General features: G+C 37.3%; 1 protein-coding gene across 1 annotated transcript in view; it reads left to right on the plus strand.

Moving 5' to 3' along the window:
- CNTNAP2 (contactin associated protein 2) overlaps nt 1-27,927 on the plus strand; it is a 1,234,090-nt gene that overhangs the window by 540,766 nt on the left and 665,397 nt on the right. Inside the window, exon 5 of the mRNA XM_086743072.1 lies at nt 27,362-27,565. Within this exon, the coding sequence (XP_086599198.1) occupies nt 27,362-27,565 (204 nt within the window). The remainder of the gene's footprint in view (nt 1-27,361; nt 27,566-27,927) is intronic.

A 27,927-nucleotide genomic window follows, 5' to 3' on the forward strand; every position in this document is an offset into this window, starting at 1 on the left:
GAACTTCATGAGCTTTGCACTGGCCCACCTCTCCAGCCTGTCAAGGTCCCTCTGGATGGCATCCCTCCCCTCTAGCGTGCTGACTGCACCTTGCAGCTTGGTGTCGTCGGCGAATTTGCTGAGGGTGCACTCTATCCCACTGTCCATGTCGCCGACAAAGATGTTGAACAGGGCCAGACCCAACACAGACCCCTGAGGGATGCCACTCGTGACGTGTCTCCACTTGGACATCGAGCCGTTGATCACCGCTGAGTGTGGCCACCCAGCCAACTCCTTATCCACCGAGTGGTCCGTCCATCAAACCCATGCCTCTCTAGTTTAGAGAGAAGGATGTCGTGTCAAAAGCTTTGCACAAGTCCAGGTAGATGATGTCAGTTGCTCATCCCTTGTCCACCGATGCTGTCACCCCGTCATAGAAGGCCACCAAATTGGTCAGGCACGATCTGCCCTTGGTGAAGCCATGTTGGTTGTCACCAACCACCTCCTTGCTCTCCATGTGCCTTAGCATGGTTTCCAGGAGAATCTGCTCCATGACCTTGCCAGGCACAGAGGTGAGGCTAACCAGCCTGTAGTTGCCCTGGTCTTTCTTGTTTCCCTTTTTAAAAATGGGGGTTATGTTCCCTCTCTTCCAGTCATCAGGGACCTCACTAGACCACCATGACTTCTCAAATACAATGGCCAGTGGCTTGGCAACTTCATCCGCCAGTTCCCTCAGGACCCGTGGATGGATCTCATCAGGTCCCATGGACTTGTGCACCTTCAAGTTCCTCAGATGTTCCCGAACCTGCTCTTCGAGTACAGTGGGTGATTCTTCATCCTCGCAGTCCCTGCTTGTGCCTTCCACAGCTTAGGTGGTGTGACAAGAGCCCTTATTAGTGAAGACTGAGGCAAAAACATCATTGAGAACCTCAGCCTTCTCCATGTCCCGTGTAACCAGGACACCGGTTTCCTTCCAGAGGGGGCCTACATTCTCCTTGGACTTTCTTTTGTCCCCTACATACCTATAGAAGCTTTTCTTGTTGCTTTTTATATCCCTGGCCAGATTCAATTATGTCAGGGCTTTAGCCTTCCTCATCCGATCCCTGGCCACTCACACAGCCTCTTTGTAGACCTCCCAGGCTACCTGTCTCCATTTCCACCCTCTATAGGCTTCCTTCTTTACTTTCAGTTGGTCCAGGAGCTCCTTGCTCATCCATGTGGGCCTCCTGGCCTTTTTGCCCGACTTGTTCTTCATCAGGATGCACCTCTGCTGAGCTTGGAGGAGGTGCTCCTTGAATGTGGACCAACTTTCCTGGGCCCCTCTTCCATCCAGGGCCGCCTCCCATGCACTTTGCCCATCAGGCCCCAGATTTATACAATATACGAAAAGAATATTTTTTTTTCAGAATGCTGTTCCATTAGAGTACACACCTCCATTAGATTTGCGTCATGCACATGTCTGCTTCCTAGAAAATTCTGTCAGAGTCAAAGTCCTAAAAGAGCCCAAGCTCCCAGACTCCATGCATTTCTGGTGTTGAGAAAGGGGACTGTAAAGAGCAAAGCAAAGGACAGCCAAGTTTCTTTTTCACGGAACCCAGGCAAGTGGCAGATGTTTTCAGAACTGTGAAGTTCACCAGATACACACAGAAAAAAAGTGAATGAAACATTTCTAAATCCTTAAATTTTTTTTTCACAGATTAAAAATTAAAATTCAGGTATGTTATTGTATTTCTATGTATTGCATTGTGAAAAGGAAGTATTTTAAAATATTCCTTTTTATTGACATGAGTAAATTGTCAAAGCACAGAGTAATTCTGACAATATCCAGAGATTTGTTTTCTTGAAATCTGTACTAATTTAATTATATTACAATACCTAATAAAAATCATTGAACTGTCATTTGTTATGGTTCACCAGAAGAACAGATAACTATTTTTTAAAATTTAAATAAATAACATATGTTGCAATTCAACAGGCATGACATATCTCAGTGTTTACTTTTGTTGTAGGAATAGCATTATCCTTTAACTGTGTACACTATGTAATCAGAAATTTAAAAAAAACTATTTATGCAAAGGCTTACTTCTTTTCTAGCAGCTCAGTACCAGTCATATCAGGTTCTTATTTGAGATTGATAATAGCAATGTTCACACTATATACTATTTTCTTACTGAAACACTGTTGTAGTCACTCAGAGGCTGTCCAAAAGTAATACGGATTTTACAAAGAAAATTAAACAATATACATCTAAAGCAGGAAAGTATATAAGGAGAACTGAGATACTTAGAAGAAAAATTGTGCTATTAGCTTATGTCAGAAGACACTGGTCAATTTAGTCTGTTTGTGGCTGAGCTGAACAAAAAGACAGAGGGAGAAGAGCTGAATAGGATGGGCTTCAGCCCTCTGATAAAATGGAGAGTTTTACATGGTGAAACTGTCTTCTGAGAAAAAGCCACAAGAGGTGCATTTAAAAAATCAGAATATTTTTAGAATGAACACATCTCTTCACATCTCTACAGCAAGCACAGCCAGCCAGACCTTCTTGCACTGGTACCTAGGTGCTCCCTGGTGCTGAAGGCTTGCCACCCATGAGGTACAGTACATCTGCCGTCTCTTGGTAGTCAGCAAGAACTTCATTCTGCCTTCTGTCTTTAAGCAGTCCAGGGTTTGATGTATCTAGTGTACTGTATTTTGCTTTCATTTATGTTTTCATGAACATTTATATTGTGGACTGTCAAAGGGTGTGTGGTCATAAAGCCTGACAAAGAGACAAGCAGGAAAAAGTATTCTGATATTCAAATTGTAAACATAGTTGAATGCTTCTGAAACAAAATATTAGTGTTAGATACTGACTTTGCCAAAAGAAAATCACATATATAATAAATCAACAAGCTATAAAAAAGATTCATATACTCAGGCCCCAGGTATTATCAATTGGAGTCTGTATGACTATCAGCATGTTCTCTAGTGGCTCAAGAGCAAGAAAATAATAAGATTTTTGAGCAGTAAGTCTAAAGACATAACTTATAAACTATAGATTCAGCCAGCAAGTGTTGTACTGGGATCAATACATTCAAAGAAGAATACATAAATTATACAATTTGATCTCGCCTTGTAGCTTAGTTGTGGTGGTAGTTATTTACCTGGGCATAAATATTTTGTTTGTGTTTGAATGTGGCCTGAATTACACAAAGGAGGATCTTAAAATTAGAAACAGAGCAATGGAAAAAAAATGATGTGAGGTGGTTTTTCTTAGCATGTTGCAGGATACATTTCTTTTCATATTTAAATTCTAAACTTGAGATCTATTTGTAGTAAGAATTGTCTGTTGGTCATTAGAAAAGCAGGGAGAAGTCCTACAGTACCTGGACTCTGCTGCAGCGTCACAAAAAAGGCATTTAAGACATGAAGAAGACCTCATCTTCTCTTCCATCTGCTTTCTTGGGTATCAACCTAGGTCCAGATGCATATATATATATATATCCTTAAAGTGGACAGTGGAATGAAGTGCACATTTTTTCAATTCCTTATCAGAAAAAAAAAAACAAAACTGTTTCCTACTGTTCCAAGGCGAACAGATACAAATTTTAAAAATATATTTCTGCAGAGAACTTTGAGAACAGATACTACCCCATTCATGCATCTTTGCCAGCATATATTAGGTGTTCCTGTCTTCTATTTATTCTCGCTGAAGTTGCAAATTATCTCCCTAGGGTATAAGTTTGATAGACAAGTTGAGATTATTTGTTATGAACGACTTTAAATTTGCACTATGGGCCGTAATGGAGTATGAGCACATCATGGGTCGGAGCCTTAGACATATTGTCAAGAAGAGCTCCAGAAAGCAATAAAGAAAAGCAGATAGTATTAGAAATGCTGAAGACTGTTCAAAAGATGGCATGCTCCCTCCTTAGGAAGAAGAATTTTGTTCTGTTTTAGGGCTAAACTTTTGCATGAGCCTTAAAGTAGGTATTAGTTTTCTTGTGTTTATTCTGACTTCTGTGGCAATCAAGCCTAATGGTTGTTTCCATCTGAGTGTCTATTTTTTTTTTAATATTTGTCTTCAATCCTCAAAAAAACATAACTATCAGGTTGCTAATAACTGATAATTTAGAAGGTTTTCCCAGATGAAGGTTGAAACTGAAGGTTGCTTGAAGACTGTGGTGGGTACACCCACCCTGCCTTTGCTCACTTCCGTCTTCTGGGAGATGGGCAGAATAACGTAAGGATGCAAAAAGACTCGTGAGTGGAGATCATGACAGTTTAATTAGAAAAGCAAAAGCTGCGCGTGCAACCAAAGCAGAAGGAGGAATTAATTCACTACTTCGCATCGGTAGGCAGATGTCCAGCCACTTCCTGGGAAATAAGGCCTCAGCATGCCTCATGGTTACTTGGGAAGACAAATGCCATAACCACAAATGTCCCCCCTTCCTCCTCCTTTCCCTGAGCTTCCATTGCTGAACGTGATGCCATTTGATATGGAATACTTTTGATTAGTTTGAGTCAGCTGCCCTGGCTATGTCCATTCCCAACCTTTTGTCCACTCCCAGCCCACTGACATTGGGGGGTGAGGGGGATATGTGGAGAGATACAGCCTTGATGCTGTGCAAATCCTATTCAATAGCAGCCAAAACACTGGTGTGTTGTCACCGTTTTAGCCACTATTCTGGAGCACAGAACCATACATGCTACTATGTAGAAGATTAACTTAGTAACTTCATCCCAGCCAGACTCCATACAGAGACAAAAAAAAGAAAACTTTCACTTCGGCCATCCTAATGGGTGTAAGTCACCTGTCTACCTCTCTTTCAAACCGCTTACTGGCTGGAACATGAAATCTACTGTACATTTTATGATAGCATTGGAAGATTTCAAAGTTGTAGGAGCTTCTTTTTGTCTGATTTTTCAAAGCAGTTAATTTCTATTATGAACCCTGAACTGATAATCAAAGTAAGGGTCTGTTCATGCTGCTATGATGGATAAATGTGAGCTATGCAAGTCTGAACGAATTTATTATGCAGTTATTACTTTCCAATCTCATAGTGTAGCCTGTTCTAATAATGAATGTCTTGTTTGTCAGTCTTCTAGTTTGAATGGCATTATAGGTTAGATTTTTTTCTAACCAGTTTTGTCAGTATATATTTATAAAACATAGTGGAGTACATAGTGGCTTGTGAATCTAGCAGCAGAATACTCCATGAACTGAAAGCAAGTATTCCATTAAGATGGATTTTTTTTTTAAAGAGGAATGATTGAATATAATAGAGATGGATAGTTCAATAGTGTTATAAAATGAAATTTTTCAGCAAAGTGTAATTTCTTTTGCATATTGCAAGTGTTCTGAAAAATTATTATAGGACCTCCAGTCTTGGTATATTAATTTCTGAAAAGTGCTCAGAAATAATAATCTGTAGTTTAGTGATAGAAATGCTTAAATGCATAAATGGATTCAAGTTGTTTACCTTTGTAAGGATCTAGCATCTTTCTACTGAATTGGAGGAGTCAGGGGCTCAAATCATCCTCTCACTGTATATTACATAGTGGGTTTTGCAACAAATAAAGATATGTTCAACAAGTTGAGACAGCCAACATTGTCTTTGATTTAATGGGCATTGTGGAATGACTGAGTGGCCCATATTTCTATCTCTAAGGTATGTCTCTAATATATGTACCAGATTTCCATAGACTGAGTTTGCACAACTCTGTGTACCTAAAATAAATAAGAAAAAGGGATGGTAGGTATATGTGAGAATAAGTGGGAAAGGAGAAACATGCTCTAGGGTCCTGCAAAATGGGTGAAGGCTGGATAAAATGCTGAAACACAATTTTGTGTCATTTTTTGGAGCTTTGCTGGCTGCCTGCTTCCCACCGTACAGCATTTGGGCTATGCCAACATTCCATATATTAAACTTATTCAGCTCCTGGCCACTAAGGTGGAACTTGGAATTGGAGGAAAAACTCAACCTTTTATTGTCAGACACTGGGACTGTGATGGAAATTATCAACCATAAAATGTGGGAGGACTTGAAAAAGGCACCTGTACAATGCTAAAATTGCAATTGTGACTGGAATGTCCCAGGAAAACTCCACCTGCTCTGAGAGATTTTGTAGGTTTTGAAAAACCAACAGCTATCTCAGAATGGAAGTAAATTTGCTAATTTGTGCATCATATTTAAAGTATTTATTAATTTTAATCACAAAAATAAGATTCCCCTTAATTTCAGACGTTTCATAGGTTTTGATGTCAGAAGGAACCCCTAGATATTATTCTATTTCCTACATAGAAATAGTAACAAAAGTCCAAGATTGCTATTTCTGATATAAAACAGCTTACAAGAAGAATCAAAGGCTAATTAAGTGATTGTTTTTACTATTCAAAAATAGTACAATTAGGTTTATTTTAGTGTCCTGGTTCTGGCCAGGATAGAGTTAATATTTACCTGAGCTGGGTGGAGAACTGAAGCTGGTAGCCCCTATGGCTGGGATAGTTAACTAATTAGCTAACAGCTGGGGTTAATTTACCCAAATTAGCCAAAGGGCTATTCCATCCCATCTGACATCATGCTCAGTATATAAGTGAGGAGGGTGCTGAAGGGAGGCTCTCTGCTACTTGGAAGAGACTGAATGTGGAGATCTGTTGTGAGCTATTGTACTGTATTTGTGTTCCATCACTGTTTTGTTTTCTTCTGTCATTACTGTTAAATTTACTTTTTGTTCAATCTCAACCTGCGTGTTTGGTTTTTTTCCCTGGTTTTCTTTTGTTTGTCAAATCTCCTCCTATTCTCTCGGAGAGTGGGGGAAGTGAGAGAGAAACTGCGTAGTCTGGTCCCTGTTGGGGCTGAACTATGACATTTAGTTTAAAAGAAGAGTTTTATTTTTAATATTTAAAAATACAAAAGAAAATACCTAGTCAGATGTGTCTTTTGAATCTTCTAGTAAGTATGGCACAAATTCTGCTATCTTGCATCAGTGAGTAGTAATTTAATTTTCAGTAATTTCCAGGGTAATATCAGTTGTTTTCAGAGAAACTTCCTGCCATGTGAGTCCTGAGAGGTGTGAGCAGTATTGATCTTAACTTGTTTCCCACCACCACCAGCCTGTCAGCTGGACTAGCCCCTGAGAGGCAACTGGAAAAAGGGCAACTATAATGAATACTAAATTCTGAAGAGGAGGAGCGTGATTTGGCCAGCATCTTTCATGTTTCTTTTTCATATTTGTACAGTGTTGTAAGTGAAATACAAGACTGTGACTTCATCTTCAGTTCTTGTGAGTACATGCACTCTGGCCCTTTTGAAGTGTGTCATCTCTGTATGACTTCACGAATGTCATAAATTAACTTTAAGGCACACAATTGTGAAGTGCAAACAAGTAAAAAGCAGGAAAAGAAAAAGGTGGGTCATGGCAGAGACAGAGATAGAGAGAAGCAGCAGCTCACTGGCTGGAATAAGAATTATTTGTGGGAAATTAACTGCATCCTTATTGACAAATGCCTAAGTTTGTGAGCATGGATAAAAGAAGAGGAGACACTGACAAATCTATATACATCACACATAACAAATTCTAACAATAACCATTTCTAAGCCTCCCACCAACCTCCTCCTTCGTATTTCTTTGTAATGATTTCACTGACTTATCTTTGCACTAAAAAAAATCTAATTAGATTGGAAAGAGTAGCACATTAATTAACACATAAACTAACAATATTAAACAGCAATACTCTAGAAACTCACTCTGGTCTTCCTAATTAGGCAGCTCTCTCTGCATGAAGTAGAAAATGCAAATAACAATATAATGTAAAGGGCAAAAGAGCCCATTATGCTGGTAGATAGTGAAGGAAAAAGAGGAGGAAAAAAAACCAAACCCGAACACTCAGTGATCTGTAACTGCACCATGAGTTGCAGTAAAGATTAAAACAGATTTATATGTAGTGTATTTGATCAGTTTGAATGTCATCTCATCCAGTTTTTCTAGGAAAAGCATCTCAGAGTAATGAGAGTCCAACAGCAGAGATCAAAATGTTGTCTTTGTGCTGTCTTAATTAGCATGAGAGCTGTGTAATTATTTAGTTAGGCAAAATGTTTCTTCCCATCCTCTTTGCTGAACTGAGCTGGGTTTGGTAGACCAGTAGGTTTCTTTTTATTTCAAGGTACATAGCACTTTCTTTTTCAAGTTGTCTATTTATTTTATATTGATTTACTGTTTCATTTTTATGTTTTACTGCTTAAAGTTCAATGAAAAAGACTTGTGCTTGAAAGCCCTTATGTACATGAAGGACATACACTAGCTGAGAAAGGCCCACGAGTTCAGTGAGATTTTTGCCATTAGTACCTTAGGCAATGAAAAATTGGTATTTAAAATATTAACTCAAAAGTCCCTTGAGTGAAAAACAGACTACAAAACTGACCTGTACATCATACTCTGTGTGGCACATCTAGAAGAAGCAAAAAGAGATCTGTTTTCTCTCGTTGAGGTTAAAAGGAACCTGGAAAATCCTGACTGTAATTTAAAATATAATTTATCTTACAGTTCTTACAGTATAAACCAAATCTAAATGTGTTGCTAAATCAGTTGTATACACAGCCTGTAAAAGAAAGGAGAGATAAATCAAAATTCCCCTTTGTCAGTGAGACAGTATATTTGTTGTCTCTCTGTAAAGGTTAATTTAAATATTAGTGGTGTTAAACGGTTTATTTCACCTTCTTAGAAGAAATGCAGACCTATTCCTTAAAAGCATAGAAGACTGAAAAAAAAAGGTTGCACATAGGATTTGGAGAGACTAAGAATTACTGTTTATGCTAAAGGACATTTTGCAATAAGTAAATAAAATCTAGCATAACAAACATAGATGTTAACATAGAATATGAGAACATATGCTGGAAAGTACTGCTACTACAGAGCAATCTACTCTAAAATTCAAAGCAATACTGATACTACTGAAGCTGAAATAGCTTTGGTAGTGATGGCATTTTTGTGTAATAATTCTTCAGTGTAGACAAGGCCATCTGAAGCAATTTAAGCACCTCTGAATGAAAAGAGTTCATCTCTGCTTGGCTTTAATTACTCACCTGCCTGCACAGCAAGGCCCCAAGGGATCAAGGATCAAGGGACCTTGGAAAACAGTTCTAAGGGCTCAAAAAGTTACTACTAGAAGGACCCACACTGATTGAAAGAAATCAATGGAAGGGGTTTGGAATTTATTTTGTAGTTGTTTTTTTGTTTGTTTTAACTATTATTACACCTTTTCTTTAAAAATAAAATGTTGAAAATAAATTTGATTAAGTAGCTTAATTAGAAAATTCAATGAGGGAAACAAGTTTTTTGTTAGAAAAGATTAGGAATTGGAAGCTAATAGGAACTGGGGTCTAAGACCATGTAAGTTTATAATTTTCAGTTTAGCTAAAGATATTTTTTTTCCTAAGGTTTCAGCCCATCAGTTAGCGAGGAAGTATTCCACTGTTGTAACATAAAGTTCACAGACTACTGAAGAGCTCTTACAGACCTATGTATTTCAATATTGTGTCTCCTTCCTACGTTTTGCAGTAAATAGGTTGCTTTCTAGCTATGCCTCTTTGAAGCAGTTTTACTCCTCAGAACTGTCCCAACAGTAGCCTGGTATCTGTCAAGATGAGCAAAAAGAAATTTTGGTTCAGTTCCCCATGATGTGATATCTCAGATGGAGCAGTGCTTCAGTAGCAACAGCAGTCATTTGTAAACCCCTTAATTAACTGGCACTGGTGATGCATGTCCTTTGAACAGCATGGGTTTTCATCCGTACAAAATTCTTCTTTCCTCACTGTCATAAGCATCTTGCAAAATTCTTATAGCATCCTGAAAAAAAATCATGTTTACCTTTTACCTTTTGTTGTTCTTGTGTTTATTCTTTGTTGCAAGTAATCCAGACTGAAAACTTTCCACTGAAGCTATATGCTCGGGGGCCGGGTGGGGTGGGGAGGAAATGGTGTTTTGATGCAATGGTAAGAGTAGTGGCTATTTTCTTCTGGGAGTTCACAACAGTTAGTCAAAAAACAAACAAAAAGATCCATAATCTATTCCAAAACAAAAGCTACCAATATAAACATTTTTTATGTAAATATTTCCTCTCCTCCTCCCCTCCAAGAAATCAGAATTGTTTCCTAAGCAGTTTTAGGAGATGAGATTTACATATCCTCTCTCCTCGGGCTTTCCTTTCTAACCAGATGCATCTCCTATGTAGTACTGTGTACAGTCTTTCCATTATTTAATACAGTGGCTCAAATAAGCAGAAGAGCAGAGAAGGAAACATGACCCTGGCAAAGAACCCCACAGTCTGAAAAAAAAAAAAAAAAAACAGAGCAGAGATATTCGGACTATATCTGCTAGAAGGCACTGAATTGGCACTTTTCAATAAAATTTAGCAATTATAAGAGAGTATTATTTTTCTGCTTAAAAATCCGTTCTCCTTGCAGCCTGATAACATGCAACAGTCTACTCATTTTTAAGATGCCAGTGATTCAGAGCTACCTAAAGCAATAATGACAGACCAGAATAATAATAGATTTACCTAGATGTAAACACAGACATGCATAGGTGCACCAGGATAGGATTGCACATACAGTTGCCATTGTTCATGAACACAACGTATACCATTTGTTGGTACTGTTTCAGTGTATTTGCTTGTTTGACTTGAAAATGAAAGTTAAATGAGATGCAGGTTGTGTAAAAATACCTCTAAGTATTACTCATCTGATCAAGTAGCCTTTTGTTTTTGTTAAGGAAAGCTGTGATGTTTTTGTTACTTGAAGTAGAGCAGAGTTTTTATACAGTAAAGTTTTTTCGCCTTAGTGGCAGGTCATCTTCACTTGCCTACACATTAAATATTTTCTGCATTTCTCATCTGTACAATACTGCCTTGTTGGTCTTAAATTTTCAGGTAGCAGCCACTACTTTTTGATGAGACCCCTCAGAAATTAATGGGTCATAAACCATAACCAAAAATCAAAGACTAAAAATAATTTAAGTACTTCTGTAAAAATTAAAGGCATGCTTTTTTTTTGGTGAAATCTTATACTTAGTGGCTTCTACAGATAAATTATACATTTTTAAATGAAATTATAATATTTTAGTCAAATAGTAATCAATGAGATTATTCAAGACTAGGATTTTGTAAGCAGAAAAAAGCAGTCAAGATAATCTTGGGGCAGTATTCTCTTTTCGAAATATGCATGAGGCCTCCATTGACTCAGAAGATGGCTTTTTGTTACGAATTGTAATGTATATGTTATGAAAATGTCTGCTTGGATAGCAGTAATTAGTCAGTAGTTTTCAAATTGACGTAAATGCATAGAAACCTGATTATAATTTTAAATATTTACATAAAATGGTTTCTTTTTCTCCCATTGATTTCTGACAGAGTAGATTGCGCTTAATGCTTTTGAACATCAAATACACATTTATGTAAGTACCTAAACGTTGATCCCCTAACCACTTTCAGAATTTATTATGCCTTATCAGAGGTAAAAAGTCAAATGTATGTTTAGGAGTTGTCTTTTTCCTTAAAAGGGTATCGATGCACGGAGCAGGAGTTATTCAGTTGTCTTTACTAAATAGATGTAAGCCTAATCCTTCACTCATGTAAGTCTAGTGATTAAAAAACTAGTTTCTGATAGAACACGTTAAGAATGTCAGGAGTCTGGAAGCTGACTTGAGATGTTTTCCTGATGCTTTAGCAATGCTTTAAATAGAGAAAAATTGATGGACAAGAACAACAATGGTACTGACTATACAAAAAGCTATTGCATGCACAAACTAAACATGATTTGTCAGGTTTGTGCCCTCTACTAGAGTCTTCATATACTGAAGACTCATATTTTAAAATATCCTGACAATACTCTCTGAATGGCATTTATTGATATTTCATTTTAGGATGCTGCCACATGGACAGAAAGATCTCACAAAAACTTAGATGTCCATTACTTGTTACCTTAGATTGGATCTGGTCTTGCCTCTAGGAGAGAACTGGCAGGAATAACACTGTTATGAATTTTCCCATTTAGTTGAAGTCTTTTCTCCCATACTGTTATATACACATGTAACAATCTGTTAAACCCAAAAGAAAATCATTTTCCTTTACAAACCAAATCCAGAATATGTGTTTCTGCTATATGTGGCTGTCATAGTGCATATTAGGTCAGGTTATATTTTAGTGTAGTAAACCAAAAGAGACTTGTCTGCTGTGTGCTTTGCTTATTTGATTTGTTATAAACAATGTTGCCTGAATAAAGGGTAAAAAAAAATGTTCAAACACTAGATCCATCACAACTGATGCTGTAAGAAAAAATTATCTGAGCGCCTTGTTCCAGCGCAAAGGAAGAACAGTTTTAAAGATGGGAACGTGGCAATTCTTTGCAATAGAATTTAGTTTTTCACGTCTGTAAAAAAGTGCCTCTTCCTCTTTTATTCATGCATAGCATTCATTGTTTTATGGCTGAATAGGAATATCTTATGAACATGAAGTGAGTTGTCTATATGCATTTACACGCACTTCTTACCCATCTGGAACAATCTTGACTGTTATTCTCCCTTTACTTATTAAACATAATAGATTATACCCTAAGTAGCAGCTATGACATTTCGTCCATTGTGTGAACATAGAATCATAGAATCATAGAATGGTTAGGGGTGGAAGGGACCTTCAAAGGTCATCTAGTCCAACCCCCCCTGCAAGGAGCAGGGACATCCCCAACTAGATCAGGTTGCCCAGAGCCTCAACCTGGCCTTGAACGTTTCCAGGGATGGGGTTTCCACCACCTCTCTGGGCAACCTGTTCCAGTGTTCTACAACCCTCATTGTAAAAAATTTTTTCCTAATATCTAATCTAAATCTACCCCCCTATATTTTAAAACCATTACCCCTAGTCCTATCACAACAGGCCCTACTGAACAGCCTCTCCCCATTTGCTGTAGTGAGAGTCACTAACATACAAAGCTGGTTGAATTGTTTTCAAGAAGCAAATACACTCATTAGCAGGTTTTTGGAAATAACTATTGACAGATGTATTTCAGTATTTCCGTCATCTGAAAAAATCTTGCATAATTTGAAGACTGAGAGAAGAGAAATAAAGTGTGTTAAATAATTTGCAAATGTTGGTTGGCTGGCTTTAATAACAGATTAATGCTCCCAATAAGAAAAATGCTACCATCTAAAAGAACAGCTATGTGCATTGCTGTTATGCAGCCTCAAGTTTTGAAAAAAAGAAAAAATCTAATGGATTTTGAAGACCTTTCTTTTCCTGGAGATATATTCTTACTATATTTTTAGCCTTCCAGACATATCAAACTGATTAACCAAAACTGCCATTTCCTTCCCTTACTTACTCTGACTCCCTCTATTGAGCAAAAAGGTTTAACTCTTATTTCCCCAACCTTTAAGCAAGCAGTTTGATGTGTCAGTCGAGACATTTTCTGTCCTGAACTCTGATGAATATTGCCAAGTTTACTTATGCAGCATTCAGCAGTGACACAGGGCCTTACCGTAAGCCCATGCTGATATTCAGTGTTAATTGGGTCTCGTGGTGACTCCGCAGCCTTGAGAGATTGGCATTGCACAGGCCACACTGCAGAGCTGCACTGTTCCTTCACCTGGTAAGGGGAGAGCACATACTTCGTGGGCTTGAGAATGTCATCTCCCTGTGTTCTCCTCAAGTTTTCTTCTCCAGGAAACCATAAACAGAGGATTTTGTACGTCCTTGTTGGGTTACTCCTTCCCAAGCGAGGCTGCGTTGCCACTGCCAACCGATGCTCGGAGTGTGAGCAATAGTTTTAGATTCCAGTGTCTGTACTTACTTTAGAGCTTGAAAGTTAAATGAAATTAACCCATTAGGCCAGAAGAAGCAAAACAGTAGCAGTGAAGAACTGAAATCACAACACTAATTTATTTCAATATCTGTGATGGTAAGTATTGCACCTGTTGCACATTAGTCTGCGTTAACTGGATGGGAGTGAGTTCTTTATACTCTTCCTGAGAAGAAACTCTCATCCTTGTGGCTTTTTTTTTAGCTTTTAGTGATGGAGAATAATCCTTACTTGAGGAGAATAAATTGATGGCACTGACTGAGCAGTGAAGTCTGTTCACAGGGAGGGAACAGCCAGTCACACAGCTGAGATACCATAAGCAAACTCACGCTGAAGAAAGACTCTTCAGAACTATTCTGGCAAATGGGGAATTTGAAGGTCTTAAACTCTGCAAGACCAGTGAATCTTTAACTGTAAAGCCTCCTAGAAGTTATGGATAAGTCATGCCTGGCAGCAGGGAGGGGGACACAATATATCACTGTCCTTGAAAAGTGCAGCCTTGTAAAGACAAAGAAGGAAAATCACTTACTGGTAAAAGCAAATGTCCCATTTCCTGTTTCAGGCCAGGAAAAAAGGCGAAAGCCCAGTTAACTAAAACTTAGTGCTTCTGGCAGAATAAAATCTGCAAATACGCTCTGAGCAGGTGGGTTGGACTAGGTGATTTCTAGAGATCCCTTCCAACCTTAATGAGTTTGTGATTACGTGCTCTTACCTGCTGTACTGCCTGTCATGGAGAGCATTTCTGAAACAAAAGTATTTTTTCCCCTCTCAGGGAACTATCTTACTCTATACTCTTGGTATAACGCAAGTCAAACATTTCATATTGCTGTATACTGAATCATTTGGGGATTTTGTTTCTGTGATATGTAAACAGAGTTGCAAGTGATGTCAATGCAGTACCAGATCCTTAAATTTTTGCTCATTGTCATTCAAGTAAAATACTAATTCACTTAAAATTGGCAACTATATGCCCTATTACAATAGCATGCCCTTAATCATTGGGGGCCATCTCCATGTTAGAGTAAATTATTGGACTTTCAGTGAACCAAAGCAGAACTAAATCAACTTAGATAATCTGAAAATAAAGCCCTGACTCATAACTTTGAATATGAGTGGGTTGTTTTTTTTTTAATTATACACACTGAAGCACATACAAAGGAATAGGAAACCACTGGATTCAGCCACCATTAAGATCATCACTTGATCCATGCATTATAGAGTTTGGGGCTCAAAATTTATGGCTTGCAAATTAGAAACCGATATCTTTTCTTACATGACAATGTGCAAGGTGACACTGAGTTAGGAATACATTAGAGATATGCATAGACTTATATATGTTGGATGTTAGGCAAGGAGAGAAAAAAAAATAATTGACTGAATTACTAATCTTGAATTATTTGCCCAACACCAAGTTCCAGTGGTCTGCTTTTCTGATGCTATGTTAAACACAAGGTATTTGTTAATGAGTAATTTGGAAGTAGGACAATGAAACTAAACTGTCTTATAAACGCACAAAGTTGTTCCATTATCATTCATACTAAAAAATTTCCATAATCTGTAATTGAAATTCAATAGCTGAAAATAGCTATATGCTCCATCTTGGTGTCTCTTTTCCTAAAATAAATTGATGCAGCAAAATGGAATTAGTAGCAGCGGCAGACTGGCAGTTGGAAGAAAGAAGGGAAGACTATACATCCATTAGAAATGGCTTTTAATTACACAAATTTGTGTGCCTTAAACAATAGTAAGGCGACTCAGTAGAATAAATGTGAATGTCCCCTGGCCAAAACTGAGACTCCGTCTTGCACTCCTTGCTCCTTAGGGTCAACTGCAGAATTTCAAATGAGGACAGTGCAATTTTTGCTGTATGAGATTTAATTGAGTACAGCAGCTTGAAACTGTCCCTGCTGCATATTCCTTAATCAGTGTGTATGCAGCTCCCTTTGAAAGTTCAATTTAAATATGAGCTCCATGGTTGGAGAAGTAAAGAATATGTGTCTGAAAGTGATTATGTGAATAAACTGTATAGAATGTGAGTCAGAAAGAAGAGTAATGAGTATTCCTTGAGTAATGAGTATTCTTAGACTGTCCAGACATAAAAAACGTGTGGAAAGATTATATACCATCAGATGATTGAACTGAGTGGCATCAGCTCAAAAAGAAATTAGAAAGAGAAATTCTGAATCAGTATTTTGTAGGTCAACTGTGCGTCTTTCTGTTTTCACACAGCTGTAAACATTAAATCGAGGGTCCAGCTAATCATCCATTTCCTTAATGTTTTAATAGATTGTCTTGTCCATTTTGTAGCTCATTTATTCACCAAGTAAATTGAGTGTAAATGTTGTATGACACGCTACAGCTTCTTTCTTCATTGTAGTTGTTTCTAATTAAGTAACAAGTGAGCTCAGCCATTTACTATGTGAGGCTCAGAATTGTCCCTTTTTATTGACTGGCTGCTCTTGTGATTTACTTTTTTAATAAACAGTGAAAACATTAGTAGAGACTAGCTGTTTTCAAGTAAATTAAGATTTTTGCTGTACCTGGTTTCAGAGTTTAATTATACACTTTAATGTTCCCATTGAGATCCAATATCAAATGATGGGTTTCACAATGAAGGATAGAATTAAATGTATTTACAGTTTTGAGGAATGCTTCTGACTTCTAAATCAGCATGATAAAATATAAAAAGCTGAGTTTCTTTAGAATATTTCAATTATATATATGTTTTTTACTGAATTTATTTGGAAGTACCATAGATAGAGAATAATAAATTATAGAGAACTACTCCATAGTTGCAAGCTGCCTGAATTTTAACTTTTACAATCATAAATGATCCTTGTAATGCTATACATATGAAAACTTTTTAAAGCATAAAAACTCATGTATTAAACCACTTCTGTTTTATCCATTTGGTCAATACTATTGTACCTGGAAACTTACAAAATAAAGCATGATGGGCCCATGAAAACCTCATGAGGAACCGTAAGACGAAGTGCAAGGTTCTGCACCTGGGTCAGGGCAATCCTTGGTATCAATACAGGCTGGAGGATGAATGGATTGAGTGCAGCCCTGCTGAGAAAGACTTGGGGTACTGATGGATGAAGAGCTGGACATGAGCTGTCAATGTGTGTTTGCAGCCCCGAAGGCCAATTGTATCCCTGGTTGCATCAAAAGAAGCATGGGGTCAAGGGAGGTGATTCTGCCCCTCTATTCCTCTCTGGTAAGACCCCACCTGGAATACTGTATCCGTCTCTGGAGTCTTTAGCACAGGAAAGACATGGACCTATTGGAGTGAGTCCAGAGGAGGGCCACAAAAATTATCAGAGGGCTGAAGCATGTCTCCTATGGATAAAGGCTGAGAGAGTTTGGGTTGTTCAGCCTGTAGAAGTGCAGGCTCTGGGGAGACCTTATTGCGGCCTTCCAGTACCTAAAGGGACCCTATAAGATAGATGAGGACAGATTTTTCAACAGGGCCTGCAGCGATAGAACAAGGAGTAATGGTTTTAAACTGAAAGAGGGTAGATTCAGATTAGATATAAGGAAGACATTTTTTACAATGAGGGTGATGAAGCACTGGAACAGGTTGCCCAGAGAGGTGGTGGATGCCTGTTGTAGTTCAGCCCCGATCGGGACCAGACTACGCAGTCTCTCTCTCACTCCCCCCACCCTCTGAGAGAATAGGAGGAGATGATATAAGAAAAACGGCTCAAGGTTTGAGATAAGGTCGGGGAGAAATCTTAAAGTTACCGTTACGGGCAAAACAGACTCGACTTGGGGAAAACTATTCATTTATTTCTAAAATTAGCAGGAGAATGAGACAGAGAACAAGATAACCTTCCCCCACCCCTCCCTCTTCCCGGGCTTAACATTATCTCTACTACCTCCCCTCCCAAGCGGCACGGGGTGGGAAAAGGGAATGGGGGTCGCGGTCAGTTCATCACGCGTTGTTTTACGCCACTGTGTCATCGTCGGGGGAAGAACTCCTCGCATTCCTCCTCTGCTCCATCGTGGGGTCCCTCCCACAGGCCACAGTCCTTCGTGGAACTGCTCCGGTGTGGGTCATCTCTTCCATGGGGTGCAGTCCCTCTAGAACAGCTGTCCCAGCGGGCCCTCCGCGGGCCACAGCCTCCTTCAGGCCTCCACCTGCTCCGGTGTGGGGCCCTCCACAGGCTGCAGGTGGATCTCTGCCCCTCTGTGGACCTCCATGGGCTGCAGGGGAACAACCCGCTCCACCATGGTCTTCACCACGAGTTGCAGAGGAATCTTGGCCAGGAGCCGCGTTACTCCACCCCCTCCTTCTTCACTGACCTTGGCGTCTGCAGCCGTTCCTCACAACAGGCTGGCAGATGCCTCTCAGGATCCTTTTTACATCTTGTTCACTTCTCATCTCCTCTCCACTTCTCGCAGCCAGGCTGGGCCGAGTTGGGCCCAGTCAGCTGCCCGGTGGGAGGCCAGAGGGTGAGGCCTGCAAGGCCCATGAGGCTCGCGCCTCCCCCTCTCTGCCCCCGTTCAGCTTCTTCACATCTCTCCTTTTTTTTTTTTTTTTTTTTGTTTTCCCCTACTTGAATACATTAGCGCAGAGGCGTTATCACGGGACATTCTGCTACCAATTGGCTTGGCCTTGGCCAGCAGCAGGTCCGCCCTAGGCCCGGCCGAGTCCACTAACAAAGGGGAGCAACTTCTAGCAGTTTCCTACAGAAGCTACCACCTTAGCCCCCCCCCACTAACAAAACCAGAACATCTGGAGATGTTGAAGGTCAGGCTGGACGAGGCTCTGAGCAACCTGATCTAGTTGAAGGTGTCCTTGCTCATGGCAAAGAGGTGGGATTAGAAGACCTTTAAAGGTCCCTTCCAACCCAAAACATTCTATGATTCTATGATTGTTACAGCCAGAAACACTGGAGGAGGTTTTAGTAAAAGGGAATGATTTTATGACCTATGACCTCTCACTTTATCAGTGATGAATGTAGATAATTTTCATGCCAGTATAACTTTGAGATGATGAAGACTACACAGTTTAATTTGCACCTTATTGTTCAAAGATGGTTAAAAATACTCAGGTCTTCAACCTCAGGATTCAGCAGTTCTTCAGTACAACCTCCTATTTTTTTTTCTTAATTTGAACTTTAACTATTTGAATATTTTTTTTTTAAAAAGAAGTAAGTGTGCATCAACAGTAAGATCAATTACATCCTCAGGACAAAATACTTATGTTAAAAAGCCTTGTATATAAAATGTCACTACGATATACAGGCAAGCTCAGAGATTTTCTAGTTGGAAAAAATAAATACAAACCTCATTGTTTAAGCAATTAAATAATTGGATTTTGGCAGAGAAATACATTGCCATGGAAGTTATATTTTTTGTGGTGTTCAGTCTCCTATCTCCCCTATGAATGGGGTTCTTCAAATAGACTGCATCTCATATCAGGCATCGTAATTGACTTTCTGGACTCACAAACTAGAGTAGATTATGGAAAGACTAGTTTTTATCTGAGCTGAAGTTTGTCTTGAATTGGGATCTTACCGCACTTCTCTCTGGTACTGTTAGTAGTCCACTATAGGAGCACAGAATTCAGTATGGTCTAATTTTTAAACTGTGGTTAGGATGTGTAAGCTTAAAGCTGAATTGCAAACTATACTATAAACATGTTCATTGCCTCATTTATCCAATGTATTGTATAAGCATAGTATATTTTTAAAAACCATTTGGTTTTTAGATGAAGTTGTCTTTTCAAAAGCTGAAGAATTAAGGAAGGAAAATTTACTGGAAAATCTCATGTTACATTAGATCTGGCAGAAAAAAAAAATCAATCGGAGTTTTAAGAGCTTGAAAAATCATCTTAGTTATACACACTCTTAAGACAATAATTTTGTAGCATATTTGAAGGATTAGTCTGAGTTCCTAAGACTTACTTTTCTTCTAGATTTTCCCTGAGAACCTGCTTTTATCTTACAACATAAAACAGAAGTTAGGTGTAACTCTGCAAAGCACAGTACTAGTGTACCTATCATAAAATTACTGTCTTAAATAACAATTAGCTTGTGTAGCAATGTAGTTTAATAGCTACCAAAATAAGATAAAGTACCCAGTTGTTCTATGGAAAAAAAAAGCCAAGGGGGACACGACTTACAGCCATGGTCATTAGATTATATTTCTTCATATTGTTTTCTTTCCTTTTTATTTTTCTTCTACTACTTATTCATTTCACTTGTTGCATATTTTTCTTATTAGACATTACATTCTCCCAAAGAAATATTTACAGACATTTGCACAAGAGCTAGCAAAATGAGTAATAGTATACTGGCATTATAATAACAACAGTGATAATAATAGGAAAAAATGCCTGTGCTTTGAAATTCAGAGAAAACTTTAAAAGTACCTAGTGCTGTTGGCTTATCTTCAGTGGATATTGTACTCAGAACTTGACAAAGCATTCTCACCACCTTAAGGAATGCTTCCTCAGAGATTTATTTTCAGAGTTTCTGGCAGGTATATAAAATATAAGAATAAAGTTTGTGCCTTTCACCTAAGAATTGAAATAAAAACAGAACTTGATAAAACATTCTTTACTACTTTGATACTGCATTGCCATATATATATTATAGCTAATGTAAAGAAAAGCAAGAAAAAAATTCCAAACCTCATAGCAAACGTATTTTTTCTTTTTCAAGCATTGACATCACCTAGGGTTGGATTCATTGACAGATAACAACCGGATTCAGATTCTGTGCAGTGGAAGCTAAGCAGGCAACAGAAACCTAAAATTTGTTTTCCTTGGCATTATTGTATATGCAAGATACATCTGTATCTGTATTAGGTTGGGGGTGGGGGAGTTGCCTTTGTGGCAGATGCATTGACTTTTGAAAAAAAGACTAAAGGCAGTGTCAGTTTTGCTGCAGCAGATTTCAAGCCACAGAGTTGCCCAAGTTCTTATGGTTGCACTGTAGTGCCTGAGGGCAGTGTTCAAACACGGTACCTTTGGCTCTCTGCCTCATTGTAAAACATAAAAGAGGAGACAAACTTTTGACTACTGTGCTGGGACATGGCTTCCTCTCTTTTTCTGATGCAATGAGATGCACTAATGCATCTCTAACATGAGCTCAGCTAACTTAGTGCCACTGAGATTGAAGCTGCAAAACCTCCAGTGGCAAATTGAACACGCTATTGTGTTGACAGTATTTGGAACTACTGAAAAAGTAGATTAGGGTCTTCTGAAGTAATTTCTGTGTATATAATTCATCGTGAGTAATAACAAACTAAGAGTTTGGTTTTGGCATGATTTTGAGCTTTATCTCTTTCTTTCTTAGGAGAAAACCTCATTTTTGCTGTTAAAATACGTAAATAATACACAGGTTTTGTGCTTATATTTGTCATAATGATATTTTAGTACCTGTGAATAATAGCTACAACAAATGAAACTACACATGTGGAATACTTTGGCCCAGCCACAGATGCTTTGATGCATCTCTGATGTTTCCAGAGGATAGACGTTCAGTGCATAGTTAATGCTATTTATGACTATATTGTTAGCACATCAGACATAAGGCTGACATTATTTGGTAAGAAAACAATACTACAAGTGAAGATATTTCCCCTAAAAATCTTTTAATCTAAACAGAAGATTTAAGCAAATGAAATAGAGATAATGGAGGAGAGATAATGAAGTGAGAAAATTTCACCTGAGGTCACTATGGATCGGTAGTGCAGAATTTGTATTTTTAATCTCAGTGAAATATTCTATACAGACTTTGTAGAGTTGATCATTCAGAGATCAGTAGCAATTTAAAAATATGTGCACATGTTATATTTGCAATTAATAGTATTGATTTTGTTTCCTATATAGTAAGCATTTTTTCTGGAAAGTACTTTGCTGTTCTGCTTTGTTCTGACCAGTGCTATTTTACCATGTCTGATATAAGATTGTTTAGTAATTCCAGGCCATACCTCGATCAAAGTAGCTAAGTAGCTGTGCTGAAGTTGGAGTGTTGAGTCTTTGTGAATGAATACTTCTTCATCCTTCAGATGCTCATATAGTTATATTTCTCTCACAAGATAGTTATATTTCTCTTACCAGAAAGGGAGAATATAGAGAAGTTCTGGAGCTTGAGTCTGATTTGAAGTTCTTTCTTTATAATTAATTAATAAATTATTTTGGAGCATCAAATAAAATATCTACGCAAATTTGCCTCTCTGACCAAATTTTGCCACATCCTGCATGTGGCCGAAAGTAGAGGACAAAAGCATAGGTAGGAAGACTCATGACTGGTGACTTATTTGCCTTTGAGATTTGGGAATGAGGTCACATTTCTCACACAATTTCCTGGCAGTATTTTTAAAGGCTTTCTGACTTTAGTATTTTTTAGAGGAAAATTGAATGCAGTGATACCACTAACTAATGAAATGGTTTTAATGTGGCATCTCAGACATATACTAGGATAAGCTGTAACACATTTTCATAGCCAGCTGAAAGTGATGTTATATTTTTAAGATGTCAACAGTGTTATCCAGTCCGTCCATATAACAGAAAATTCAGTAGGGGAGAAATCAAATGGAAAGTAATCAGAGTTGTACTTCCTATTTAAATGTAATTTTAAAAAATATTATCAGTTTCTTTTTCCCCCTCTCTTTCTGCATTTTCTCCTCTTTCTCCTTCTTTCCCTCTTTCTCACTTTTTTTTTCACTTTATCTTTTTTTTTTAAAAAAAAATTCTCCATCACAGCAGTAGCCTCTGAGAACAGTCAGACTTTACTGAATGCAGGTGAACATACTGTATGTGACAGCTTAGATATCTTTCCTAATAATGCTGGTAGTTCAGTGGCTAAGGATGAGAAAAATTATATATTTACACTGCAATTATAGGCGTTCTATGGTTTACTGTCTAAGTACCATTCTGCATCGTGGTGATTATTATGATATTAAATAGCTGAGTGTCATCATAGAAGGAATACAAGTCATTACCACAGTTCTACATATGATAACTCTTAAACATAATTGCTATGTAATCTTCAGGTGATTGAATTATCACGCAGACCCATATGCACACTGCCAGCACAGCTATGCCTAAAAAAAAAAAGCTGCTTAATCAAAGATTATTGGTGTTTGTTTTTTTAATCAAATGATTTTCAAAACATGGTCATTCAGGGCCAGGTTTTGGAAAAATATGTTACTTTTGCTCAGCTTTGTTAAAGCATGTGATACGAATTTGCTTCAATGAATGACTGGAAGAATATGTATGCATAACTGCAACAATGGCAATGGTACAAAAGGCATGCTTGCCTTTTCATGGGCAACGTATGAATCCACAAACACACAGAAGTCAAGTCATTGTCTTGTCACTGTATAGCAAATTTATTTTATGTAGAATTATGATTTTTTGTGGTAACAGAGTGACTTCCATGTAGATGGTTTTTTTTCCTGCTTTTCTAAAAGTTATTTTCTAAAAGTACATATAAAAATCCCAAGAAGACATTTCTTGGGTCTCTTGACAGCTTGTAAGGCAAATAAAAACAACAGGTTGATATAATCTCTGTTACAACATTTTTCTAACCATTCTTTTTGTTTCTTCAAAGCAAACTCCAGAAGTAATGTATTTACTTGACTCGTGAGCACATACAAGATAACCCACCTCTGAACTCACATACTATTTCTTCTGAATACAGACTCAGAATGTAAACCAAGGTGGTCTCATTTCTGAGAGCAACATACACATCTGTGCCTGAGAAGATGTGTCCTCCTGGCATGCAGATAATTTTTAAATTGATTTCTTGTACTGCAAGTACAACATGCTATTCTAGTATTTAATTTTGAGCTGATTCACATTCCTGGAATTTGTTATTCAGAAGAGCCAGAATCAGGCTGAGAGTTTTAGCTGCACTTAAAGCTTAATAAGTATTTATTATTAGAATGTGTATTCTGAGGTATGTTCTATAAAGAAAATTGGTATTTCTAATACATATTGCTGCATTCTGATATGCTTGACATATATATTATGTACTAATATGTTTGGGATATTGCAGTCAGTTTTTAAACTCATGTTTTATGTACTGAATACAATTTCTTCACCATTTCGTTGGCATAAACAATAAGGACGTCAAAGTTTATCACTTCATCAAAAGTCTTTGCAGATTTAGGAAGATTTGGGGCTAAATTCAAGTTATATGGTTGTAGTCTGTTTCATGGCAGAGTTCAACTGTTAACAGCAAATCTGACACCTCTAGGTCCCCTGTCTAATCAGAAGCAGAGATGAACAGAGATTGCATGATTTTTATGCAAATAACATATCTGTTTACTTGCCTCTCTTTGTAAATGCAGGAAGGGTCTAGAAATGGTGCTTTCAGTTATGTGATGGAAATAATGGCAGGAATGGAAGGTTTACATGGCACAGGTTATTTCTAGCCTGGTAATCAGGGGTGAGAGAATGCTACAGAAGACTCAGCATATATTTTTATATACTTTGAAGAAGTGATTTGAACTAAAAATTCAGAAATTTAAAATTCTTCCCTTTGACTTTCTTTCCACAGATTTGGTAATGGGTCAATGTGCTCCATGAAAAAGTCTATGTATTAAAAAAAAAAAAAAAGTAAATCTTGGCCATTAGAAAAAGCCTTCAAATCTTCTCATGACTCTTACCCATCTGTCTGATGACAGTTAGCTGCTACCGATTCAAATATGTTTAAAAATTACTGTAAAACAGAAATGCATTGTATATGCCTATTAATCTTTTAGAAAGAAGAGGGACAAAAGCTTATGGAGACGTGAGGAAACTTGCATTATAGAATCTACATCCTTAGTCTTCTAGATCTCTTTGACTCTCACAGGAGGAATTTTGTGGAGTCTTTGGCTGTTGCAAGTAGAGAAAGAAAGTTTATTTCAATTACTTTTTTGTCATCTAACTTGAAAAGGTGAGCAAAGTGATTAGACTTACTTTCCAGGTTTAACACAGCTTTTTTTTTCCACATGCTTCATGCTCCTTCCATTAATACTAGTGGTCTTTGTATCTAAGCCAATGTGTGAGTATGAGTGTGTACAAGATAGCATGTCTTACATTTTGATCTCAGGTAGGCTCTGAAATACCTACACTTTATTCTGGTTTGCAGAAAACATTACTATCTTTAAAACTCTGAAGTCAAAAAAGAAACAGCCTTGTGAAGGTAAAATTCCAAGCTCTGATGATATATGCTGTGCCAGAATGCAAATTTTATCTTTAGTATAAATTAGGTGAACCTGTAGGTGAACAACTGTCGACTGTCATGCTTCCCCCATATCAGTCTGAGGAACTGTAAACACAGTTTTTGCAAAGTAGCAAAGTTCTTAACTTCTGCTATTTGTAATAATCCCTAGAGAGTCAACAGTTTGTGTCAACTCAGGATGACCATATTGTGATTATACATGTCGATTTACTAAAAATCTACAAAAGACAAATGTTATATCAACCCGAAACAGATACCACATACTTCATCAGCAGGCACAAGGATCACTGTGTCAGCAAAACAAATGACCTGGAAGTAGCAGAGAACTATGTATTGTATTAGTTATTTGTGGGGAAAATCCTGAATGATGGAAGCATAATATTTTGGTCTTTATATTTGAAAACTTGCTATGCTCCATGATGTAAGGATGTATGAATAGGCATTTAATCAACATGACTGCAAGCCTCAGTCTCAGTTGAGTGTGTTTTAGTTAATGAATACAAGATGTGTTGTGGATTTTTTGACTGAACAATGAAATTGTAGTTTTAGATACTTTTCTCTAGAAAATAAATGCTAAACATCATAAAGCTTGATTGAATGTTCTTTGATGCTCAGATAGCTCTTACATTACTATGAAAAGTATTTCTGGAAATTATGGAATGTGAAAAAGCAATCTGGACAGATGCTATACATAGGCGGTTCTTTGATAGCAATAGAGGACATAACAGTAGTAAAAATTGACTCAGCAGGCCATTTTGGTCGTTCCTAAATTCTCAAGATGGGGATAGATATAGACGTTTGTTTAGACTCTTCTCTGAATCAGGGCGTAAAATATTATTTAAGGGATTAGTTGAAAGAAAGCATTTTTTAAATGTGTGTTTGACATTTATTGTAAGAACAAAGGTAACAGGTTTCAGTATAATCAGCTGGTAATGTAGGCTATATAAATTCAAATTGAAATACATGCAGTTACTTAAGCGTAGTGTACGAAGTGTTTTAATGGAGATTTAAAAGATTCTTCTGCATTAATTACACAACTGGAGTGGTTTAGTCTCTGTGGTTTTTAGGGGGTTGGCAAGATTTAAATTACTTCCCACCATAATAGCAAAAACAAGTTAGGAAATTTTAAAAGTTGCAAGCAGTCACCTTAGAGCAGTCCACAGAAGTAGGCAAAAATCAGATGTGGTTGAAGAATATATGATAAAATGCCATCCTTCATTTGGAGTATGAAATGACTGGTATGAATATCATATGTCAATAAGTGTGGATGTTTTTGAAGAATATAGCCAGGAAATATTTTTTTCTGTTAAAAATTTAACATTTTAAAATTATTTAATTGTAAGGAATTTTGCTTAGTGGCTATTTAAGTTGTCAGTTGCAAATAGTGAGGATGAAATGCTCATACATATAGTAGCTAAGGCACTGCTGATTCATCATAGGTTAAGCAGTTTTCAAAGGGGATCTCTTAAACAAATCTGTGTAAGTTTTTAGAGATCAGTATCTATTTACAATCTTTTACCAAGCTCTGCTTAAAGGACAAGATTCAGTACTCAGCAGAAGTAAATCTGCTGAATGGAATCAACTTCTGTGGCTATTTTTGCTGTAGATCTACCCTCCAGAAAACTGTGGAAATTTTGGCTTGTTATTTAGAGTAGAGATTAAGTAATGAAAATAAGACAACATGAAATTTTGTAGTATCATTAAGCAACATTTATATGAATATAGTATTGACTTTAAATGATAATGATTGCATTCCTCAATTTTCTTCCCAGATTATGAATAAAATCAAACCTGGAACAAACATTAGCCCAAATGACAACTTTTTTTTTCTTCTCAAAATTAATCAAGATCACAACTTACTCAAGATTTCCATATAAAATGGAATTAGACAAGGCTTATACCTATAAGTTATATACAGTTTGAGGAATCTTTAAAGTTGCTCGGCAATTTTTGGGGGTCATGTTTTACTGTTTACAGTTATCAGAGATACCTATATTGGATTTTGAAGAGGTATCAAATTAATTATAAATGACCACTCAAAAGTTTGTTTTTCATTAGGAAAATGTGCATGGTAGCAACTACATTTAAGAGAAACCAAACCACCTTCAGTACAGTTGTAGTATTTATCTCCCTCAAATCTGTTTTTTTTTTTTACATCCTGTGGATTAAATTTATGTCCTGCCTGGTTCCTGCTTTTTATAGTATTACATTATGGTCAAGAGAAAAACGTGTTTACAAGGCATATCACACTTGCATATTTTATATTCTGTTCAGGTACAATCTACATATGGCCTGTCTGTTTTCGTATTGGCCACAGGAATATATAATCGCTCATCAATGTTATTTCTTTTTTTCCTGTAGGGTCTGATGTTATCAATTTTGATGGCCATGTAGTGTTACCATACAGATTCAGGAACAAGAAAATGAAAACACTGAAAGATGTCATCTCTCTGAAATTTAAAACATCTGAAAGTGAAGGTGTAATCTTCCACGGAGAAGGACAGCAAGGAGACTATATCACCTTGGAACTGAAGAAAGCCAAACTTGTTCTAAATTTAAATTTAGGTATGTTTTGATTGTTTGGTTTTGTGTACTTTTTAACTCCCCCAGAAAATTTTAGGTCAAATATTATCTTTTTTTTTCACCAGTGATATGATAGGCCACATCAAGTAATCATAAAACTTGGTGAAAATGTTGTTCATTCCCTTCCTGTATGTTTGGGTTTTTTTTTCTTCTGTTCCGTTCTTTCCTTTTTACACTATGTGAGATACCATGAAAATAGGATCATACAGAAAAAACAAGATCAGCAAAATATTGTCATTAGAAACTTGCCACAAACAAAAAAAAAAAGCCTTGCTAGATTGTATTTGGCCTCTTCTGTGACTTTGTGTAAGAGAAGGACACTATCATCAGTGCTACAGGAGTAA

Source organism: Chlamydotis macqueenii, chromosome 2 (genome assembly GCF_036417535.1).
Source record: "Chlamydotis macqueenii isolate bChlMac1 chromosome 2, bChlMac1.mat, whole genome shotgun sequence".
NCBI lineage: Eukaryota > Metazoa > Chordata > Aves > Otidiformes > Otididae > Chlamydotis > Chlamydotis macqueenii.